At 32.4% G+C, this 19,630-nt stretch overlaps 4 protein-coding genes across 7 annotated transcripts; 2 read left to right on the top strand and 2 right to left on the bottom strand.

Annotated features, from left to right (window-relative positions):
• Window positions 1–731: 731 nt before the first annotated feature.
• LOC128295085 (uncharacterized) lies at window positions 732–1,613 on the bottom strand. The gene is made up of 2 exons (XM_053030302.1): window positions 1,136–1,613; window positions 732–1,048 (listed from the first exon to the last, which is right to left on the bottom strand). The coding sequence occupies exons 1-2, from the start codon at window positions 1,540–1,542 to the stop codon at window positions 982–984; spliced, it is 474 nt and encodes a 157-aa protein (XP_052886262.1). The 5' UTR covers window positions 1,543–1,613; the 3' UTR covers window positions 732–981.
• A 3,022-nt stretch (window positions 1,614–4,635) lies between these two features.
• Window positions 4,636–12,353, top strand: LOC108452528 (uncharacterized). Of its 2 annotated transcripts, XM_017750344.2 has the most exons (20): window positions 4,773–5,103; window positions 5,627–6,290; window positions 6,826–7,026; window positions 7,211–7,294; window positions 7,899–7,958; window positions 8,109–8,153; window positions 8,305–8,504; window positions 8,625–9,116; window positions 9,277–9,379; window positions 9,570–9,749; window positions 9,835–9,924; window positions 10,021–10,083; window positions 10,187–10,261; window positions 10,403–10,453; window positions 10,606–10,686; window positions 10,798–10,932; window positions 11,136–11,243; window positions 11,366–11,431; window positions 11,605–11,696; window positions 11,871–12,353. In XM_017750344.2, the coding sequence occupies exons 2-19, from the start codon at window positions 5,922–5,924 to the stop codon at window positions 11,674–11,676; spliced, it is 2,475 nt and encodes an 824-aa protein (XP_017605833.1). In that variant the 5' UTR covers window positions 4,773–5,103; window positions 5,627–5,921; the 3' UTR covers window positions 11,677–11,696; window positions 11,871–12,353. The 2 variants fall into 2 exon arrangements, with proteins under 2 accessions (XP_052886527.1, XP_017605833.1); XM_053030567.1 differs by lacking the exons at window positions 4,773–5,103; window positions 11,605–11,696; window positions 11,871–12,353 and adding an exon at window positions 4,636–4,759 and having other exon boundaries at window positions 11,136–11,412.
• On the bottom strand, window positions 11,398–16,094 carry LOC108452552 (uncharacterized). 3 transcript variants are annotated; one of them, XM_053030568.1, is made up of 11 exons: window positions 15,312–16,094; window positions 15,003–15,215; window positions 14,708–14,908; window positions 14,518–14,625; window positions 14,257–14,394; window positions 13,893–14,144; window positions 13,450–13,770; window positions 13,162–13,339; window positions 12,957–13,034; window positions 12,292–12,368; window positions 11,398–11,744 (listed from the first exon to the last, which is right to left on the bottom strand). In XM_053030568.1, exons 1-8 carry the CDS (start codon window positions 15,801–15,803, stop codon window positions 13,172–13,174), a joined length of 1,893 nt encoding a protein of 630 aa, XP_052886528.1. In that variant the 5' UTR covers window positions 15,804–16,094; the 3' UTR covers window positions 11,398–11,744; window positions 12,292–12,368; window positions 12,957–13,034; window positions 13,162–13,171. The 3 variants fall into 3 exon arrangements, with proteins under 3 accessions (XP_052886528.1, XP_052886529.1, XP_017605841.1); XM_053030569.1 differs by having other exon boundaries at window positions 11,398–11,721; XM_017750352.2 differs by lacking the exon at window positions 11,398–11,744 and having other exon boundaries at window positions 12,093–12,368.
• A 1,219-nt stretch (window positions 16,095–17,313) lies between these two features.
• Window positions 17,314–17,914, top strand: LOC128295541 (uncharacterized). Its single transcript, XM_053031219.1, has one exon. The coding sequence runs from the start codon at window positions 17,465–17,467 to the stop codon at window positions 17,849–17,851; it is 387 nt and encodes a 128-aa protein (XP_052887179.1). The 5' UTR covers window positions 17,314–17,464; the 3' UTR covers window positions 17,852–17,914.
• The last annotated feature ends 1,716 nt before the right edge of the window (window positions 17,915–19,630 follow it).

Raw genomic sequence — 19,630 nt, 5'->3', positions numbered from 1 at the left:
TCTTATGCAAGAATGAAAAAAAAAAAGAAAAAAGAAAGGAATTATTTCATTCCAAAACCAAGTGTAATCAAGTGTCACTAATACTAGGGATTTATACACATTACTCTGCTAAATTTAGCATGTTTATCCTACAAATATCAATTTAAATTTAAATTTTAAAAATCAAAATTTAAACTAAAGATTAAATTCAAACTATTTATACGATTTCGATAATTTAAAAAATAATCTGATTTGAACCAATCAACCACTAATTCTTTTAATTCTTCAATTTGGATTTCCTTTTTGCTTTCCATTCCAATTTAGTTCATTTTGTTTGATTTTAAACTTTAGCACACTAATTTCATCCATGATAAGAAAAATACAAGTTTAGTAGCATATTATTCGAAAATTAGTCAAAAATAAATACATTAAAAGCACAAATTTAACTTGCTATCAAATTCTCACCTACTTAGTCGATGCTTGTCCTCAAGCATGATGTTTACCTTAATCAATAGATAATTTTTTTTGAAATCAAACCCCCTTCCTTAGTCAAGAGGTAAATCAAAAATAAATAATTGCTAGGTTGAATTAATAATCACTTTACAAAATGTCGAACAATATATATATATCAAATTCAATTATTTTACTAAATTTAGGTTTAATCAAATTTGCGAAATAATCGTACACAACATATACTTATTATTTATTATTATTTTAAAACAATTTATTTATATACATGGAAAAAAAAGAAATAATAATCGCAATGCATTATATTAATAAACAATGTAAAATAAATATGTTATTACAATATTTCATGATTAGTCTTTGGCCATTCTTTAACACAACCAACACATTACTTGTCGGAAGGAAGGGCACACACAGTCAAGGTGAAAATAAAATACAGTAAGAAAACAAAGCACTCTTCAAACTCCTCCCCTGACCACCAAAACACTGCGCAGGTAGCATTAGACTCCAAGAATTGTTATTCATTGCATTTGATGTCTATGAATCTTCTTCATCTTTGACTTGAGCCAAGATTTCATTTGCTTTTTCCATGGCAACAACTTCACTGCAGAAATCAAAGTTAAAATAAAATACCTGTGCATCTTAATTAATCAAATGATAATAAGTAATTTTCATTTCAGAGACAAATTACCGAAGGAAGCGAGTGAGATTAGCAGCTTGAACCAAATCTCCACCCTCATGAGCTTTTAAGATTCCCAACATGACAACCAGCTTGATTCCAGTCATGGTTGATTGTTTGGCGATCATTTGAACTTCTTGTTTCAGCTCATGACATTGCCTCTCAATCTCTCCGAACTTTGTTATTGATTTTATCTGCTCCTCTTTGAAACCTAGTTGGTCGTCCCTTACCTTTCCAACCATCTCGGCTTTCAGTCGTTTGGCTTTTTCCCTCACTTTCAAATGCTTCTTCGTCATTTCTGGTTTCGACGCCACATGATCAGTCCTTCTTCTGGGTGCCATTGTAAGCTTGTAATAGCTCAAGTTCTGAACTGAAGCAGCTTGAGTTATGATCTTCCTTACTAAAAAGGCTGCAAACATGGTTTAAATAACGAAATTTAGTGAGCATGCATCTTCGCAGATAAAGTCTAGCAGCTTCGCACACAACCGCTAGTAATGAAGAGGGAAGTGAAAATGTGGAAATATAAATTCAGTGACTCAGTGGTCAGCTTTGACTAGGTATCGCATGGTCGTTCAACTGTAATCGCGCGCGATTGAAGAAATGATAATAAAAGCTTTGATTTGATAACGTCAAATTCTATACAAAGCCAACGTGTTATGAGTTTGTTTGGATTTATTCTTGTTGATTTTTTCCCCAAAATGTATATTTCACACTAAACTCATTTTTCAAATCTTATCAATTTAAACAAAAAATGTCAATTCAGTATAGAATGATCTGAGTTCAAATCGTTAAAAGCGCATTACGCTCTTATTTAGTAAATTAATTTAACATTTTAAAAATTTTGATAAATTTTATAAAAAATGGTATAAAAATATGAATATGTATATATCACATTATCTCATATTTTAGAAAATAAACGTGCCAAATAATTTAATTGATGTAACGAAAAAAATTGATCTTAAAAATGAAAATATTATTTTTAAAAAATAGAGATTAAAATAATTAAATTATAATAAAGAGACTAAATTAATACATAATGTACAGACCTTTTGTAAAAAATCATCATTTGATAATGAAAAGTTTGATGCATGTGTTTAGACAAATTTGGGTTTTACAAAAATAATAATATAATAAATTTTAAGTCGACAATTCAATCTTAGAACAAACATGAAAAATATCAATATCTATATATAACATAATTAATTAAATTGATATTATGAGTCGATAATAATTTGATAAAAAATTTACTCAAAAACCATTTAGAAAATAATAAATATAAAACAACTAAAATCAAATTGTTTATGCTTAAATTATTGAATAATATTTTATAAATACATTTTAATATTAATTCTTTTCCATGCAATATAATATAGTAATATTTAAAGGGTTATGTATATATATATCTATATTATTTTAATAAATAATAACATGATACAAATTTATTAAATTAAATAAATAAATATTAATACTTTTATTTAAATATAATTAAACATTAAACGTAAATTACAATAAATAAATACTATTTTACTTATTGACAAGGTGACTTAATGTGATTCATTGATGGTACATAAGATTTATGTACGAATGTGCATCAAATATTATCCTATAAAATATTAATTTTTAACATAATTTGATGACCCAAGTGAAGTGATATCAACACAATCGATGAAAATATTAAAAAACCTATGCATGAAAGTAAAATATAAGAATGATTATCATTTTTTTTAGGATCGAATTGGTGGTTAAATTGGTCAGGTCATAAACTTGCTGATCTGATTAAAAGAGTATAAAAAAAAATTTAGTTCAATAAGTTAAACAAGTTTTTTAATCAGTTCAATCAGTCTTTATTGGTTCACAATTCAATGATCCAATCCATTTTCAAATTGATGTTCATTCTTAATCCAACCGGTTCCATCGATTGGTTCAATTAGTTTGATTCAAACATCATTGGTATGAAATTACACTTGTGAAGAAATCAAGTAAATTAATTATTTTCAAAATTGGACCAAATCGAACTAATTTTTTTTTATATTTTTAATAATTTATTTAATAAACTACAATGAAATTTTGTGAAAACCTTCGTGTAAGATAGACGGCAATGAGAATGTGCGATTTTCGAGGGTTTATTCAAACTTTTTCAAGCTTTCATGCTCTTTTACATCATGTCAATAGGCGTTCAAACCACGCGCCTTCCGGTTACGAGAATGTGCGATTTTCAAGGGTTTATTCAAACTTTTTCAAGCTTCCATGCTCATTTACATTGTGTCAATAGGCGTTCAAACCACGCGCCTTCCGGTTTTAGCCCACTTCATACTCTTTTAACAGTGAAAATAATAGATGATTAACTTTACCTAAATAGGTAGGGATAAATTTTAAATTTATACATGAATTATGGTTTAATATGTAATTGTATATATGAATTTTGATTTTGTGTAATTTTATACATGAAATTTTGATTTGATCCAATTCTTGTAATTTATTAACACAATTATTGGTGTAATACGTAAATAATTATATTTATCCAATATAAAAAATTTATTTATTTATTTAAATTTATATGACTAAATCAAAATTAAAATTTCATGTGTATAATTGCATCAAATTAAAATTCATGTATATAATTGCACATTAAATTAAAGTTTATGCATAATTTTGAAATTTATCCCTAAATAAATTAGTCTAAATTTTATACCAATAAAGAGAACCAAATAAAATTAAATTGTAGAAAAGTTAATATTTGTAATTTAAAATTTTGGTATGAAAATTAATTTTCAATTCAGAGCTTAACTCTAAAGAAAATATTTTGGAACTTAAAAAGTTTTTAAAATACAATTTTATTAAATAATAAATAAATTTTTAAACAGTAAATATTAATTTTATTAAAATTATATTATTAATTTTTAATGCAATAAAATTAAATTAATTCATTTAATAAAAAACTAATCTAATCCTGTTCTTATAATAAAGGGATTTATCTGGTAAATTTACCTATTTTTAATTCAACAATATAGTAAGTGAGAAGAAAGGACAAACGAAAATGAAAAAGTCGATGATAGTACGTGAGAAGGACGCTCTTAAAGGAGAAAGTGAGATTCGTGTGGCATTGTATAGCATAAATGCATAATCACTTAAATCACCGGTGCTATAAATTTCGTGTTTTCATGCAAATTAAGTCTCGCTCGAATATTATGATCATTGCAAGAAGATTTAAGTTTAAGTGCGTTAAAAAAAAATTTTATCTAATTTTAAGTATTATATAAAAAATATATAATAAAATATTGTTAAAAAAATCGTGTTCTCATCTCTAAACCGAGAAAATATAAAGAAAGACCAGGAGCGAAACAATAGGATAGAATATGCCTTAAATTCATTTAATTTTTTTAAATTTAAAATTTAGTCTTTATTTTATTTATTTAAATATAATAAATTTAACAGTATTAACAATTAAATCTGAGTTTTGTTTATGAGAATTACAGTTACTTATAAGGTATTTTAACTAAAACGATAACCCTGAAGCCCAGCGAGGCCACTGATCATGAGTGCATTTAAAAGGGTAAAAACTTAGGTAGTCACCCTTTTTCCCATTGCATGAACGCCACACGTTGAATCAATCTCCATTATACTTTCTCGTTTTAAGTAAGTTGATGTATTATTTCTCTTTTGTTTTTAGACAATTAATATATAAAAGAACTACCAAAAACCCATGCCATTTCCATGATTTCAGTACCTTTATATCTCCTCCATTTTCCTTCATTATGACCAGGATTGAATTACATTTTTCTCTGGAAAAAAAGGGTTTCTGTTTTTTTTTTAGTTGAAGAGAGAGTATATAATCATGGTACGATGATGATTATTTGTTTTAGACCTGAATATTATTATATAGTTAAGCATTTCAATGAAATAGCCATAGCAATAGGATGATAACACAAAGCTTGAACCCAACCAACCAAAAGGGGAAAAAGCTCTCAGCAAAAAATGAAGTAAGCTAGCATTTGATTTGGATATTTACTTCCCACTATATATATTGTCATGTTTACAATTTAGCTGTATTTTTTTTCATTTAATTTTAATTTTTTTGTTAATTTTCAAGAAAAGAAAAGCCTAGAGATGGCTTAATCTCCTTTTCTTTTGTGTAACCTCTCCTTCTCTTTGTATTTATAACATATTCTATTTTTAGCATTTTTCTTTTTCTCTCTCTTGCTTGAAGGAACAAAAAGTTTGCTAAACAGATCAAAAAGGGAAAAAAAAAAGAAAAAGAAAAACTCAGGAAAGGAAGAATCTCTCATGTTGCTCTTCCAATTAAATTTGCTGTTTTTCATCCCATGTTATAATATCAAATTTCTTTTACAATAAAGTTGTGTGTTGATTTTTTTTTTTTTTGAAGAATATAAAGCTGTTGGGAATTTATTTATAAGTTATTGGTTTGGCATTTTCATATTTTGTTGTCAAAGTTTTGCAATAATTTTTACCAATTTCAGTTTCTTTTTTCTTCTTTGTAAACAGGGTGTTATAGTGTTTGAATCATACAGCCCAGGAATTGGCATTGGAATTGTAAATTTATGTAAAAAGAGGCAATTTTTGTATTGGATTTTAGAAGAATATATATTGGAAAAGTTACAGATTTTGAGGATCAAGAGGAAATAAAAGGGGAATTCCATTTCATATCTTGGTATAATTTTAGAGGAATAAGGAATGAACTTGTTTCATGTTAGACATGAATGACAAACTAATGGAGGAGAGATTTGTATGTATTTGGTGAAAAGAGCAAATGTAAGATGAGATAAGAGAGTGTTTAGAGATGGAAACCAAGGAAGAAGCTGAAGGAAATGAAGATCATCCACCATCACCCTCTTGGGAATTAAACCATCTTTTTGAGGTGGAGGAGGAGGAGGATGTAAAAGGGGATATTGGAGTAGCACATAATCCTGAGCCCTCAGGGAGTTCGAATTATTCACGGTTGCCGCCGTTGGGGCATAGGCGCACTCAGAGCGATGTTCTAAATGCAGCACATCGCCGTAACAATAGTTTCCAGAGATTGAAAACATCCATGCAGAAAGCTTTGCGATGGGGTGGCAATTCGAGGGACGACAGGTTCCGTTCAAGCTTCAATCCTGAGGTACTGGCAAACCAGAAACGCCAGTGGTATCAACTCCACTCCAAAACTATGGTATTTGAACCGAGCCCTTCCCTCTTCTTTCTTTTCTTTTCATTTAGTTTTTCCTTGGTTTTCTACAACCAGTTAGTGTTTGCATTATATGCAGCTTTAAATTTGTTTGATTGAATATAAGTTGTTCTTGAAGAGCATCAGTACTTACACTGAACTTGTTTCCTCCCTTTTAGATACATTTTGTTGCACTTTGTAACCTTAATCCTACCTTGATTTTCATTTGATTTATACATCAAACATTGATGATATATAGGAAGTCATAATACATGGCTAATTGATTTTAGGTTGAATAGCCATGGAACTGGATAAACATTTTGCTCTTTCCCTTGCTTGAAATACCATTCTATAATAATCTAGTATACCTTAATGTAGGAAGTCAAGGGCATACCTTAAGTTAGTGATTCTGACAAAAATCTGCTATTGCTTGAAAGAATTTAGATGTAGAGATAAAATGGCTTGTGTAAGTTACTTTGATAGGATACTGATACATATTTGTATTAGAAGTTTGGAATCCAATTGGAGAATGTTGTTGCAGGATAAGTTTAGATATGAGCAGCCAACTTCAATCTTTGAGCACTTCATTATTGCTGGCGTTCATCCAGATACTGATCTTGGGACTGTGGAGGAAGCCTTTGCTAAGAGGAAGAAGTGGGAAACAGATATGAAAAGATCTGGGATGATAGATGTTAAAATGCTGCAGAATCATGGACCTCCACTTCCAATATTTGAACCGCAGGTTTAGTACATAATTAAATACGACAAAACTCTTCTATATTTTTGACAACAATTACATGACCTTATGGGGATTAGTTTCTCCTTGCAAATTATTATAAAAGCAAGAATTTACTTTGTGTTTATTTTCTTTTCATATATGCTGACATCATTATTCTGCCACTCACTTTGTTTTCCCTGATTATCAGATACTTTTTAGATACCCTCCTGGGAAGAGGTTAGCTATGCGTTTGAAGGACTTAGCCACCTTTTGTTTTCCTGGAGGTGTTAAGGTTTGATCTCACTATTTTACTGTGATACTCTTGTCTACTGCAATATCAATTCTTTAACGTGGTGTGAACCGTCTTGAATGAGAACAGTCATTGGGTTAATTTGTCTGAAATTCCTTCTGTTGGTTCACACACAGCATTTGAAAATTCACTTTATCATTCTGATATTTAACCTGTTTGAGGGGAGAAAATGGTTATGATTCACTGAAGTTTAGCCTTTCTATGACATTGTAATTTGTAACTTGGTGAACAAGTGAGCAAATTGCTTGTGATGATCTAATTGAAAATTATCATCTGTTAGCCTTACATATAGGAGTAGCTAATGACATTTACCAGGAATGTGGAAGAATTTGCAGGATATGTTCCATAGCCTTACATAAATCATTTATAGTGATTGCATATAACTTTTGTACACATATTACAAGAAGCACCTTTCCCTTTTTCATATATATTGTATCTATAGTTTAGTTTTTAAGTTGTAGTCTTCAGCCCGAAATAGGATTTTGATGGCTTCTTGTATCTTTGTTCATTGTACTGGATTTTTTTTCCTTTTCTGGGTATTAATATATATGGACCTAATCCGAACATTTATTTTTCAATGAATTAGGCACGATTGCTGGAAAGAACTCCGTCATTTAGCGAGCTAAATGAGGTTCTTTATGGACAGGTATGCCAAATTAATGCATCTCTAATTGTCCCGTGTTTGAACTGTTAAAGGATTCTTGTAATGCATCTCTGTTTTATAAGTTTACTTGCTTCATCTACCATTGGCCAAAGTCCAAAACGTAACATTTTCACTATTCTATATTCTCCACAGGAGCATTTAAGCAGAGATGATTTCGCATTTATTTTTTCACTCAAGGTACATTTCGTATGTTCTCTCATGTCAGTACTGCTGACTCCCACAACAACATAAGAAGTTGCCTGTTCTGTATCTCAGTTTTTTTCACTTGTTTGTTAGAGGAAGAGGACCTTATATTAGGTTGTGAAACATTTTATGCTCCCTTGGTTAGGTGGCAGGCAATGCTACGGTTTATGGCGTTTGCTTGCATGTACCAGAACTTGTACAAAGACAGCCTGGTAATTTAGGTGGTTCATCACGCCTTTCTTCAATTGCAGGATCAAGCAGACAGTATATGGTTTCTGCACCTCGATGCTATTGTTTGCTAACTAGAGTGCCTTTCTTTGAGTTGCATTATGAGATGTTGAACAGGTTAAAGTTTAATCCCTTTTCCCCCATCACCTGTGAGAATTGTTTATCACCGAAATTTGAACAATATATAGCTATAATATTTGCTGATAACTGAATTCTCAAGATCTTACTTGCATGCAGTATCATTGCACAGGAGCGCCTGAATCGAATAACCGAAGTTGTTAGTGAAATGAATCCATCTCTTGATGATCTTGCGCCGTCTTCCTCGAAACAAGATAATCAAATAAATGATAACACCTTCACCAGCACTCCCAACAGCGAGTATGTTAACGAGTGGATGGCTTCTGCATTACCTGTTAACAGCACTGTAGTTCTTAGTAGTGACACTGCTGCCAATGATGAGGTTTCATCTGCTTCTTTAAAGATAAGTTCACCATTGTCATCTGGAAGTGTAGCTGCGAGTGATGCTTCGGATTGGGGTCATGTTAGGGAAATAGAGAAGGATGTTAGGAAGGGTGTGCTATATATTGATGATAATGCATCCGAAGCCTCAGAAATTCGTTGCAGTGCTTTGGAAAGAATAAATGGCACCCATGAAAATGGACAAATTTCTCCAGATATTGGATCAGTTTTCAGCTTGCGGAGTCGTACTTCTTCTCAATCACTATTCAGGTGGTGAATTATGATTAACTAAACTGCTTTGTTTACGTTTACATTACAATATTCCTCAACAAAAGAAGTTTCCATTTAGATTACTTCTCTTAGTTTCTTGTGGTTCTTTTCCAGTTTTTTCCGATCACAATTTTCAGTAATATATTGTTATCTTTGGCAGTCCAGCTAGAAGCCTGACATCAGAGGATGATGAAGAGGAGGATGACCTTTTCTGGAATAATGAAAAAGAATATGGAGATGACTTGATAATGGAATGGGCTAAGGTTAGTTTTTCTCTTGTTTCTGATTTTTTGCATATCATTGAGGCCTATGTTAGTCGGGTGACTCAGGTGTTGGTATCAGAGCATATACGGGTATAGAACTCATGTACTTCAAGAAATGAAGAATCAGAGTAGCATAGATTTTGGTTATTGAATTTCCATTTGATCTTTGTGTATCTGATCTCTTTGATAGGAAAACAAAAATGATCTGCTACAGATAGTTTGCAGTTATCATGCTTTAGCTCTTCCACAACGAGGAAGTGAAATAGTTTTTCAGCCTCTTGAGCATTTACAGGCTATCGAGTATGTGAGACCTCCGATATCAGCCCTTGCCATGGATGAAAGCTTTTTTTATTCAATGGAACCTTCTGAGGTATTTCTTTGTTAACAGTATTTTCAGTCAGGTATTTCCTTCATAACTTATATATTTACTTAGATGTCACTCAACTTGGTGAAAGATCAATGCGAAGTTCGCAGCAGCTGAGGAAGCTCTTGCACTTTCAGTATGGACAACTGCAACGATTTGCCGAGTTCTCTCTCTTGATGGTGTAATGTTCTTTGATGCATACCTTTTCTTTAGCTGTTTCTATAACCATCAACATTTGAATTGCAAATGAAAATGAACCTTATGATTGTTCTTTCAGATTTTGGCAGTGATTGCAGGAGTGTTACTGGAAAAACAGATTGTAGTCGTTTGCCCGAACCTGGTAAGTTAAATCAGTTAGAAGAGATTGTATTTTTTATTCCTATGTCAGCTATAAAACGTAGTATTGGGGTGGCGACAGTAATTTTCATCTATCATCTATGCAGGGTGTTCTATCGGCCGTGGTGTTATCCCTTATTCCTATCATTCGTCCGTTTCAGTGGCAGAGCTTATTGCTTCCAGTAATCTTCCATAACCTTCATATCCCTGCTGCTCTTTCTTTGAAAGTTGACAGATATCTTTGTGGATGTAGCTTTGTTTCAATTAAGACTAATTCATGTGATCCACTATTTCTCATTTTTGTGAAATTCTCTTGCACTCAGGTACTGCCTATGAGAATGCTTGATTTTCTTGATGCACCTGTTCCATTTCTTGTGAGTTTTAGTGTTTTATTTTTGGGTGTCAAAAAAAAAAGAATAGTACCCTTTTTGGTATTTGTCAAGCAGGTCAAAGCTTTTACTTTATATTACGCATGAATGAAGTTAAAAACACAGACGCTTGGTATCACATTTCTTTCATTTTGTAGGTTGGCGTACAAGATAAACCAGCTGATTTGAAAATGAAATCAACATCCAATCTTGTTCAAGTTAATTTGCCCAAGAAACAGGTATTTTTGTGGTTTTTGAACATAGTTTTGCACTTTATTGGTTAGTATCGCAGGAAGTGTTTTGCCCTTTACTCCCAAGCATTGTTGTTGGTTGTTTCGACTGTTCTTCAGGTGAAAACATGTTACGTGCCGCAACTTCCTCAACGGAAAGAGCTTGTATCAGAACTAGGACCGATACATTCCACACTTGCATTTGAAGGTTCAATTGCTAAGAAGCATCCTACATATAGGTGCAATGAAGTGCAGGTGTATACTCATCACCACTACCATAATATGCTGTTTCTACTTGCATGCCAACATGAATTCTGTTTTAACAGTAGATTTAACCATCCAAGTTGTTTTCTGTTCCTTTAGCTTACACAACCATCTTTTTTTTTCTGTACTATTTACATTCATTTTCCAACAGCAACTAACTTCCGACCAAATATTTTACCTTTTTACGCACTCAGGCTGAAGCTGCAATCCAATTTTTGGCAATCATGAGGGACTACCTAGAGTCACTCTGTGCAAATCTGAGGTCTCATACAATTACTAGCGTACAATCAGACCAGGACAGGGTTGGGCACTTCCTATGCTTCTACTATTATGCTGTTGGTTCTTCCAGTTTGTTTCCTAATGATTACAGCAGAAATGCTACATGTTTCTCAGCTTCCTTTTTTAATCTTTGATTAACTAACAGGTTTCCTTGTTACTTAAAGATAGCTTTATCGATTCTTTTCCGATTAAGGACCGGCCATTTATTAAGGTATTTTATGCAGTTTTGGTTTTAATGATACTTACAAAGCATACAACTCTCCATACTAATGCTGAAGTGTGTGAATGATTTAAAATTAAATCTCAAATGTTCAGAATGACTGCTTAGACTTGGTAACTGAACAGCTTCAACTACTTCACATATTCCTGTTTTGTTGTTTGCAGCTATTTGTAGACACACAACTATTCACCGTTCTATCAGATTCTCGTTTGTCAAGATATGAGAATGAGAACTAACTTAAACCCCCCACTAACAGGTATGTTGGCATCAGGTGAAATTTCCTAGATGCAAAAAGCTCCATCAGCTATAAAAAAAAGAAGAATAAGAAAAAAAAGAAATGCACTTTATATAGCCTGAAAGGGATAGTATCTGAAACTATATTGGTACGGTACTGACACAAAGCCATATCAAATGACAATGGCTGCTGCAGAGGAAGAGCCATAAAATGCGAACTCACTTGCAGCAAACGATTGGGAAAAAATGAATTTTGTAACATATAATGATAATAATAATAATTGGGAAATGCCATAGAGAAGGTTGCAAACAACTGTTATCATCCCTAATATTTTATGGGATGTGATGCTTAGAAGATCAGAGATTTGTTATTACTCGTGAATCCTTGTAAATGTCAATAGTTTAATCGCACAGTCTATAGAGCAACTCATATTCTTGGTCATTGTATTTAGCTATAAATATTACTGGATCATCTGTTCTTCAATCAGCTTACACATCAAAGCTTCGCAAACTAACCTACCCTCTTTGACCACGAAGGACAAACCAACCATCATTAATAAAATTTATCACTATCCCTTACAGCTAAAAGTAGATTTCATTAAAGATACTATTCTCACCATGAAAGTCTAACAGGGCTGTAGTAGCCTAATCTTTTACAATGATTCACCATGGGCAGTAAGTTCAAGGATCCATCCTGCATAAAATAAGTAAAATATTCAGTGAAGAGCCCAATAACTAATCGGTATTAATCATGCCGGGTATTAATCATTCCAGTTTCGAACCGGCATATGAAAAAGAGAATTATCTGAATATCTATGATTAAAGGGTAAAACAAGCAATGGGTAAATCTTTGAGTGATTGTAAGGTTACTATCTATTTATGGCAGCTTGAAGTAAGGTTTAACAAAAAAGAATGAATCAAACAATCCCAATTAGAAGAAGATAGGTATAACCCAGCTAAGCTTCAACCATGAGCAGTTGACCACTCCAAGATATACAAAAGAAAACATTTAAACAAGAATTAATTGCTTATGCAATCAATTTCTATGATTCACATTGGACAAATCTTTAGCTTGATTGTGCATATTTCTATTTAGCATGTAATACGATATACCCATTGATATTATTGTGTATTATGATAAAAGTACAAACTAATTTTGACATGAACCCTACAATTGGTAGGACAAATGAATCAATCATTTTTTGAGGATGACATGCAAATAATAAATTACAGACCAGTCGAACAAGACAAGAATGTCAGCAAAAAACATCAATAATTGCACCTTCCAGATAGCCAGTTCAATTCAATGAGTTCCGTAGGAGCCATATTAACTTGGTAACATAGAGATCATACATATCAGCTGCCAAAAAAAGGGTCAAGAGTCAGAACCTTAACAGTAAGAAAGTAACCTATGTATAACTATCAAGCATTGGATAATCATCATTTAGAAAGGGAAAAAAACTAAAAAGTAGAGAATGAAATGCCACCACAATCAGATCATTTCTCTTCATCCTCAGAATCTGACTTTGCAAAAACAGGTTCTGGCTGGGTTTCAGCATATGCAGGAGCAATGAACTTTGGGTCTTTTGCTGCAACATCAGCGTACTTAAGTATAGCTTCTCTAGGATCTTCTTCCATCCATGTTTCTTTGATCATTCCCCCTTGCTGCAATGACAGGCAACAGGTAAGTCTCTTCCACCAGCTTTAGTTATACAACATTAAAATTTTAACAAACCCAAGACAGGCAAGTTCTTAGAAAGGAAAAACACCATTACCTTAAGAAGGTACTGGGTCAACAAACTTCCCTTGGTTGAACCGACCCTACCACCATGTCCTGGTCCTGTTATTGGAAGTTCAGGTTTATGTGACTTGACAGGATCCTTCAGTATCTTCTCCCGTTGACGCTTACGGCTTGGTTGGTCTCTAAATAATGGTAGTGCATGAGGATTGTGAATCACAAGCGGTGCCTCAAAATCATCAACAGATTTCTTCCTAGGTGCACGTGCAACACAAACAAGAGCTCCTCTCTCACTAAGTGTTGGATCATATAGGACATGAGTCCCTCCTTGGCTTTTGTCTCCTGATGTAGCAAATATCTAGAAACAGAAACAAATAAATTAGTGTATTATTTTATTGTTATAAGTTAGTGCTTTCTTACCATGCATGCATATGAATCTGCGCTTAGGATAATGCAGAGAGAGACAACACTATGACATACCTGATTTAATCTTGGGTGCCAAGCACACTGCACCACACTGCAACAAGGAGATATCCCAACTCTTTGAACAAGTTCAAGTTTTGAACAATCATAAAAACACAGCAAACCTCCAACGGTACTTTCCTTCTCAACGGATGTTCCAGTTAGAAAGAGTTGCTCATCGGGACTAAATGCAATATTTGTTTGGGCATAGTTATTTGGGAGATCATCAAACACCTTGAGAGGGGCTTTAATTTGGCGTAAATCCCAAATCTGACATTTATTCACAATTCATGACAAATATCAAGATTCTAGAATGTATTTTTTTGGTTTTGGGGTTTGGGGAAGAGGGGATTTCATCACCGTCTGAAACTCTGAAAATTACCTTGAGTGAACCATCAAAGCTTCTGGACAACAAAGTTCTCCCATCACTAGAAAACTTAAGCCCAGTGATATCATCAGAATGACTTTTTTCAATGTATATATCTGGTCTGCTTCCCCATCCAGGCTTAAGGGTCCATATCTACAAAATAGTTCAAGCAATCAATACATCTGATTACTGAGAAAGCAGAAGCAGCAACACAACACCAAGCCATTTTGCAATCAATCAACATAAAAGAAGTGTTTAGATATCAGAAACAAGTACCTGTATAGAACCATCACCAATTCCACCAGCAATACATTTCCCTTCACGATCCCATGCACATGTTGTAACAGGAATTCTTCCTGGCCTTGCAAGTTTTGGTTTGATAACCTGGATAATAAACAAGTGAACCATTTTCTTACCTAATTCGCTTCCAATAAAATCAGCAATGTAAACACACACACAAACACACCTGCTTTTGACTTTTGAAGTCATTCACATCCCATATACGAAGTGATCCATCTTCAGATGATGTCAAAATTGTCTCCTTGGTTTTTGGATGCCACTCTCCACAAGTCAGCCCCGATATATGTCCCTTAGTATTCTTCAGATCGCGAATATACATATCCCCTTTTACAAACTCGCCTAAAGTAAGTCCATCTCGATCATATATCTAAATTGAAAATCAGAATACAATCATGAGCAACTATTCAATCAATACTAGAACATCCCACAAAAACACACTAATTACTTATGTAAGAAGTAACCTTAGCTTGAGCAGAGCCAGTGACACATAAGAACCGGTCTGATGTGGGACTCCAGCTTAGATTACGAACTTGGTGGCCTTCAAATGGTTCAAGCTGTCTAAATGATTGTAAACGAGAATTCATTCCTTGAAAATCAAACATTCGAACCGTATAGTCAAAACTACCCGAAAGAACCCTAGAGCCAGAGTGATCAATCGCAAGAGCTGAAACAATCTGAAAGCATTAAACATAATTAGGATTAATTACTTTAGTAATAAGAGATAGAAAAAAGGAATTTTACCTTGGAGAAATTACGATTAAATGAATTACCTTAGTATGCCCTTTGAGAACAATCTCATTGCTTATTGGAATACGATAACGGTTCTCCTCCTCATCCTCCTCCGAGTCAGAACTCGGCCCAACTGGCGGGCGTGGCGGCCCAATCATGACATCGTTATCGTCATCCTCACCGGAACCTGGAGGAGGCGGAGGAGGTCCTACCATGACGTCTTCGTCATCCTCATCAGGAACTGGACCAGGTGGCGGACGAGGCGGGCCAATCACGGAGTCATTAGGGTTAGGGTTGGGAGACTTAGAATTGCTAAGGGAATCGAGCCAAGCTTTGGAAGAGGAGGAAAGAGACGGAAGGGCTTCATTGGTTTTATTAGTACTATTACTAGCGGCGGAGGCAGCGGCTCCGGCGGTGGAACGGCGAGTGGAGTTGTGAATGGCTTCAAGAGAGGTTTGGGATTTTTGCCGCTTACCAAAAGCAAGAGGGAACTGAGCTCTGATTCCGTCGTAAATTTCGGCTTCGTCTTCCATTTCGTTCTTTCCCCTCGCTGTTCGCTCGAATTCTAAAACGTAACTTTATTTTTGATTTACAGAGGATTATAGCTGTAGACTGTAGTAGGCTCCTGGTAATGGTATAGCCCTGGTACCTGAGCCACCCAAATCAAGCCAAGGGGTTTAGCGGCTTGAAAATGGAAACAAGCGGGCGGTACTTTCTTGGTCTTGCACTGTTGTTCAGCCTGGGCTGGGGCCACTTTTTCGATTCATTAATGGATTTTGTGCTTTTTCATTTTCGGCCCCATATAATTTAAGGCTGCCAACTTTTTGCCCGGATAGTGGAGACTTTGAGCCTTTGAATCGATCGGTTTATTTGGGTTAATTCACTAAACATCCCACCTAAATTTTAAAGTGTTATAATTAAATCCTAAAACTATCAAATCTCATTTCAATAAGGTCTTTCAATCAACCTAGCTATTACCTTGGGTGTTAAATAATAACTTAGATCTAACATAAATAATGTTTAAAATATATTTATCAAATTGTAAACACGTTGTATCTAGGGGCGAAATCAATTTTTTTTTTGAGGGGACTGAAATTAAATTGTATATTTTTACAATAATAAAAATTTAATTTTACCATTTTAATAGCATATATATTTATAATTTCTAAAGGGTTAAATCAAAATTTTATCATTTTTGAAGAGGTCAAAGAATAATTTTATCTTTAAAAATTTTTCATTTTAAAGGGGGTTGGGGTGCCTGTCGACCCCTGAGTTTGCCACTAGTTGTACTTATCGCATAAATGGTATCATGTTAGAAAAATAATCCCCTAATTTTAGTTACATTGTATTTTAAAAAATGTAATATCCAAGTTTCCCATATACAAGAATGAAGCCATAATTTTTTGTTATGGAAGGCTGAAATAAAATAAAATAAAATAATTAGAGGGTGAAAACATGAATTTTATATTAAAAACCTTAAATTGAATTTTATAAAATATTAAAATGACAAATAAATACAATTGAAGCCTTAAATAATATGTTTTAAAAATACTTCATCTCAAATTTTAGTTTGCATTTAATACCTAAATTTATATATATTTTTGGTTCAATAATACCTACATTGAGATTTGAGATAATGGAGACACATAATTGATATAATTAGTGCAATTAAACTTTTAAATTGTATTTTCAAATATCATACTTTAAATAATTTTGCATGAAAAAGTCAGTTCACGATGGCGGTCTTGAAGTTAAAAAGTTTTTAGGGAAGTCAACATTATAAATTGTATACTTTTATGATAGTAAAAATGAAATCTCATCATCTTAAATTTTTAAATCTTTATAATTTTTAAAGGATTAAATCAATTTTAAAAATGAACCAAAGTACAATTTTATCATATATTAATTTAAAATTTTTAATATTATAAAAGGACTGAAGATGAAATTTTCCATTTAGCCACTCTGACGGTAGGGTTTATTAGGTTTTTCCTCTAAGATGAGAAGAGATGAGAAAAGAGTGTAGTTGAAGTCATTCTAATAGAATATTTTGAACTTTTCTTGTTGTCGCGGACAACCAAGAACCAAATACAGACTCATATGCGCAAGCAAAGAAGCAAAACCCATTGAAATTAACTATGATATACTTTTTGACCCAACAATTACAAAACAAACCAACCCAAAAAAAACCCCAACAATGTCGGGAACCGATGGTACCCCAGAAATTGGCTTAGGCTCTTTCAATACCATTAACATAGAAGGAACCAATGCCGGAGCTACGATGATCATCCGTAACGGCACGTCTGGCGAGCACGAAGGCTGTTGCTGCATCAACATTTACACCAACAGCAACGTTCAAGGTTGTAACAGTTCTGTGTTGGTGGGGAGTAACATAAAAATGAAGAATCCAGGGGTGCATATCTACTTGGGAGATCTTAAGTTCGGCGGAGGAGGATGTTCAAAACCCAGATCATTTAGTAGAAGAAGAACAGGCGGTGGTGCTACAGTAGATTTTAGTAGCGTCTTTCTGTTTGTATTTGTTCCTGTTATTTTAAGTCTCTTGCTTTCTCATGTGCTGCTTTAGTGAGCGTTAATTGTATTTGTTCATAGTTTATTTATTGTTATGTTGAAGAATACTATGGTTTGTTGTTCATACTTCATTCTCCCAATTCCCCCTATTTTTGGGATTTATTCTGCATATAATTATAAATATAATGATCGGTTTGTTTATATGTAAAATATTTTACGGAAAATATTTTCTGTATTTTTTTATGTTTGTTTCTCAAAAAATAATTTAGTCAACGGAAAATGACTTACAGGTAAAATAAACCTTTTTTCATGGAAAATAACTTGCCCTTTTGAAAAGCGTAAGTCATTTTCCGGAAAAAGCTTATTTATAAATAATTTTATTTTTATATAAAACTTAACTTAAATCAACCTTAATATTATTATATTAATAATAAATTTTATTTTATTTTAAAATATTTAAAATATTATATTTTTAATATTATTAAACATAAATAATTATTTATTTATATTTAGTCATATAATAAATTATTAATATAATAAATATAAATTATTATTTTAATAAATTATTTAATATTTTAATTTTATTTTAATAATAAACTTTAAAATAATAAATTTAAATAATATTATTCACATATTATTGAAAATATTCAATATTAATATTTTAATAATAAATATTTATTACAATTATAAATATATTAATAATAACTGTTTTGTAGTATAAAGATTAAAATATGTCATAAGTCTATGTACACTTCACAAATTTGTAATTTAGTCTTTGTACTTTTATTTTCAAGAATTTAGTCCATTTACTTTTCAAATTTGAAAATCAAGTCTAATTGTTGACATCGTTAAATTTTTTGTCAATTTTGTTGATGTCACATTTTAAATAAAAATACTCATTTAGTAGTCATGTAATTAAAATACTCATTTAGTAGTCATGTAATTAAAAATGACGTTGTAATGAATCTAAATTTAACATAATATTATTAATATATGCAAAAACAATGTAAAATATAAAATTATAGATAAAAATAAATTCAATTAAACAATGAAAAAATAAGAAAATCTCAAATGTATGTTTGTTTAATTGAAAACAACTTTTATGAAATAGTCACTTTTGTTTGCCTCATATTACATTTTAGTCACTTACGTTATCATTTTGTTATGATGTAGTCACTTTGTCGTTAAGCTTCATTACCTCCCTAATGGCAATCCTATGTGACAGTCCAAATGGGTTTTAAATACTAACTTGGATGTCTAATTAGTATGAGAATAGTTTTTTCAGTCAAAATGGAAAACAAAACTAAAATAAAAAGAAGATGAATTGTTTTTCTTTTCCAATTCAAGGTGTAATTAATTTAAAATTTTCAATTAATTAAATTTATTCAATTAAAAATCTACTCTCATCCCAGTAAGTTGGCATTTAAATCCCATTTGGACTGCCACGTAGGATTGCCGTTAGGGAGGTCTCGGAGCTTAAGGAGAAAGTGACCACTTCGTAACAAAACAATAATGTAAGTGACTAAAATGTAACATTTAAAACATAAATGACTAAAATATAATCTGAGACATACAAAAGTAACTATTTTTGTAGTTTACCCATATATTTTTAATGCAATGTGATATAATTAACTTGCTCATGAGTTGGGTCATCCATCCAGGCTCGAAAGCCTGTTTGAAAAATAGAAAAGTTTAGACAAAATACGATACTCAAAAGATGGGCTTGAGTAAAACTTAAGACCAAATTTCTATATGAGCTGAGCCTTAGGCAAGATTTTATAGTCGAAGCTTAGCCCAACCCAAATATATTATATTATAGAAATTTCATATTAAT

Source organism: Gossypium arboreum, chromosome 7 (genome assembly GCF_025698485.1).
Source record: "Gossypium arboreum isolate Shixiya-1 chromosome 7, ASM2569848v2, whole genome shotgun sequence".
Taxonomy (NCBI): domain Eukaryota; kingdom Viridiplantae; phylum Streptophyta; class Magnoliopsida; order Malvales; family Malvaceae; genus Gossypium; species Gossypium arboreum.
Note: the sequence above shows the minus strand (reverse complement) of the source record. Positions and strands in the feature narration are given on the sequence as shown.

Coding starts and splice junctions, on each gene's coding strand:
- LOC108452528 (XM_017750344.2), top strand. CDS start 5,922: ATGGAAACCAAGGAAGAAGCTGAAGGAAATGAAGATCATCCACCATCA. Junction 7,959..8,108: donor ATGAGGTTCTTTATGGACAG/GTATGCCAAATT, acceptor TATTCTCCACAG/GAGCATTTAAGCAGAGATGA. Junction 10,084..10,186: donor TAGTCGTTTGCCCGAACCTG/GTAAGTTAAATC, acceptor TCATCTATGCAG/GGTGTTCTATCGGCCGTGGT.
- LOC108452552 (XM_053030568.1), bottom strand. CDS start 15,803: ATGGAAGACGAAGCCGAAATTTACGACGGAATCAGAGCTCAGTTCCCT. Junction 14,626..14,707: donor ACTTCAAAAGTCAAAAGCAG/GTGTGTTTGTGT, acceptor TTTATTATCCAG/GTTATCAAACCAAAACTTGC. Junction 13,340..13,449: donor TGACCCAGTACCTTCTTAAG/GTAATGGTGTTT, acceptor CTGTCATTGCAG/CAAGGGGGAATGATCAAAGA.
- LOC128295085 (XM_053030302.1), bottom strand. CDS start 1,542: ATGTTTGCAGCCTTTTTAGTAAGGAAGATCATAACTCAAGCTGCTTCA. Junction 1,049..1,135: donor AATCTCACTCGCTTCCTTCG/GTAATTTGTCTC, acceptor TGATTTCTGCAG/TGAAGTTGTTGCCATGGAAA.
- LOC128295541 (XM_053031219.1), top strand. CDS start 17,465: ATGTCGGGAACCGATGGTACCCCAGAAATTGGCTTAGGCTCTTTCAAT.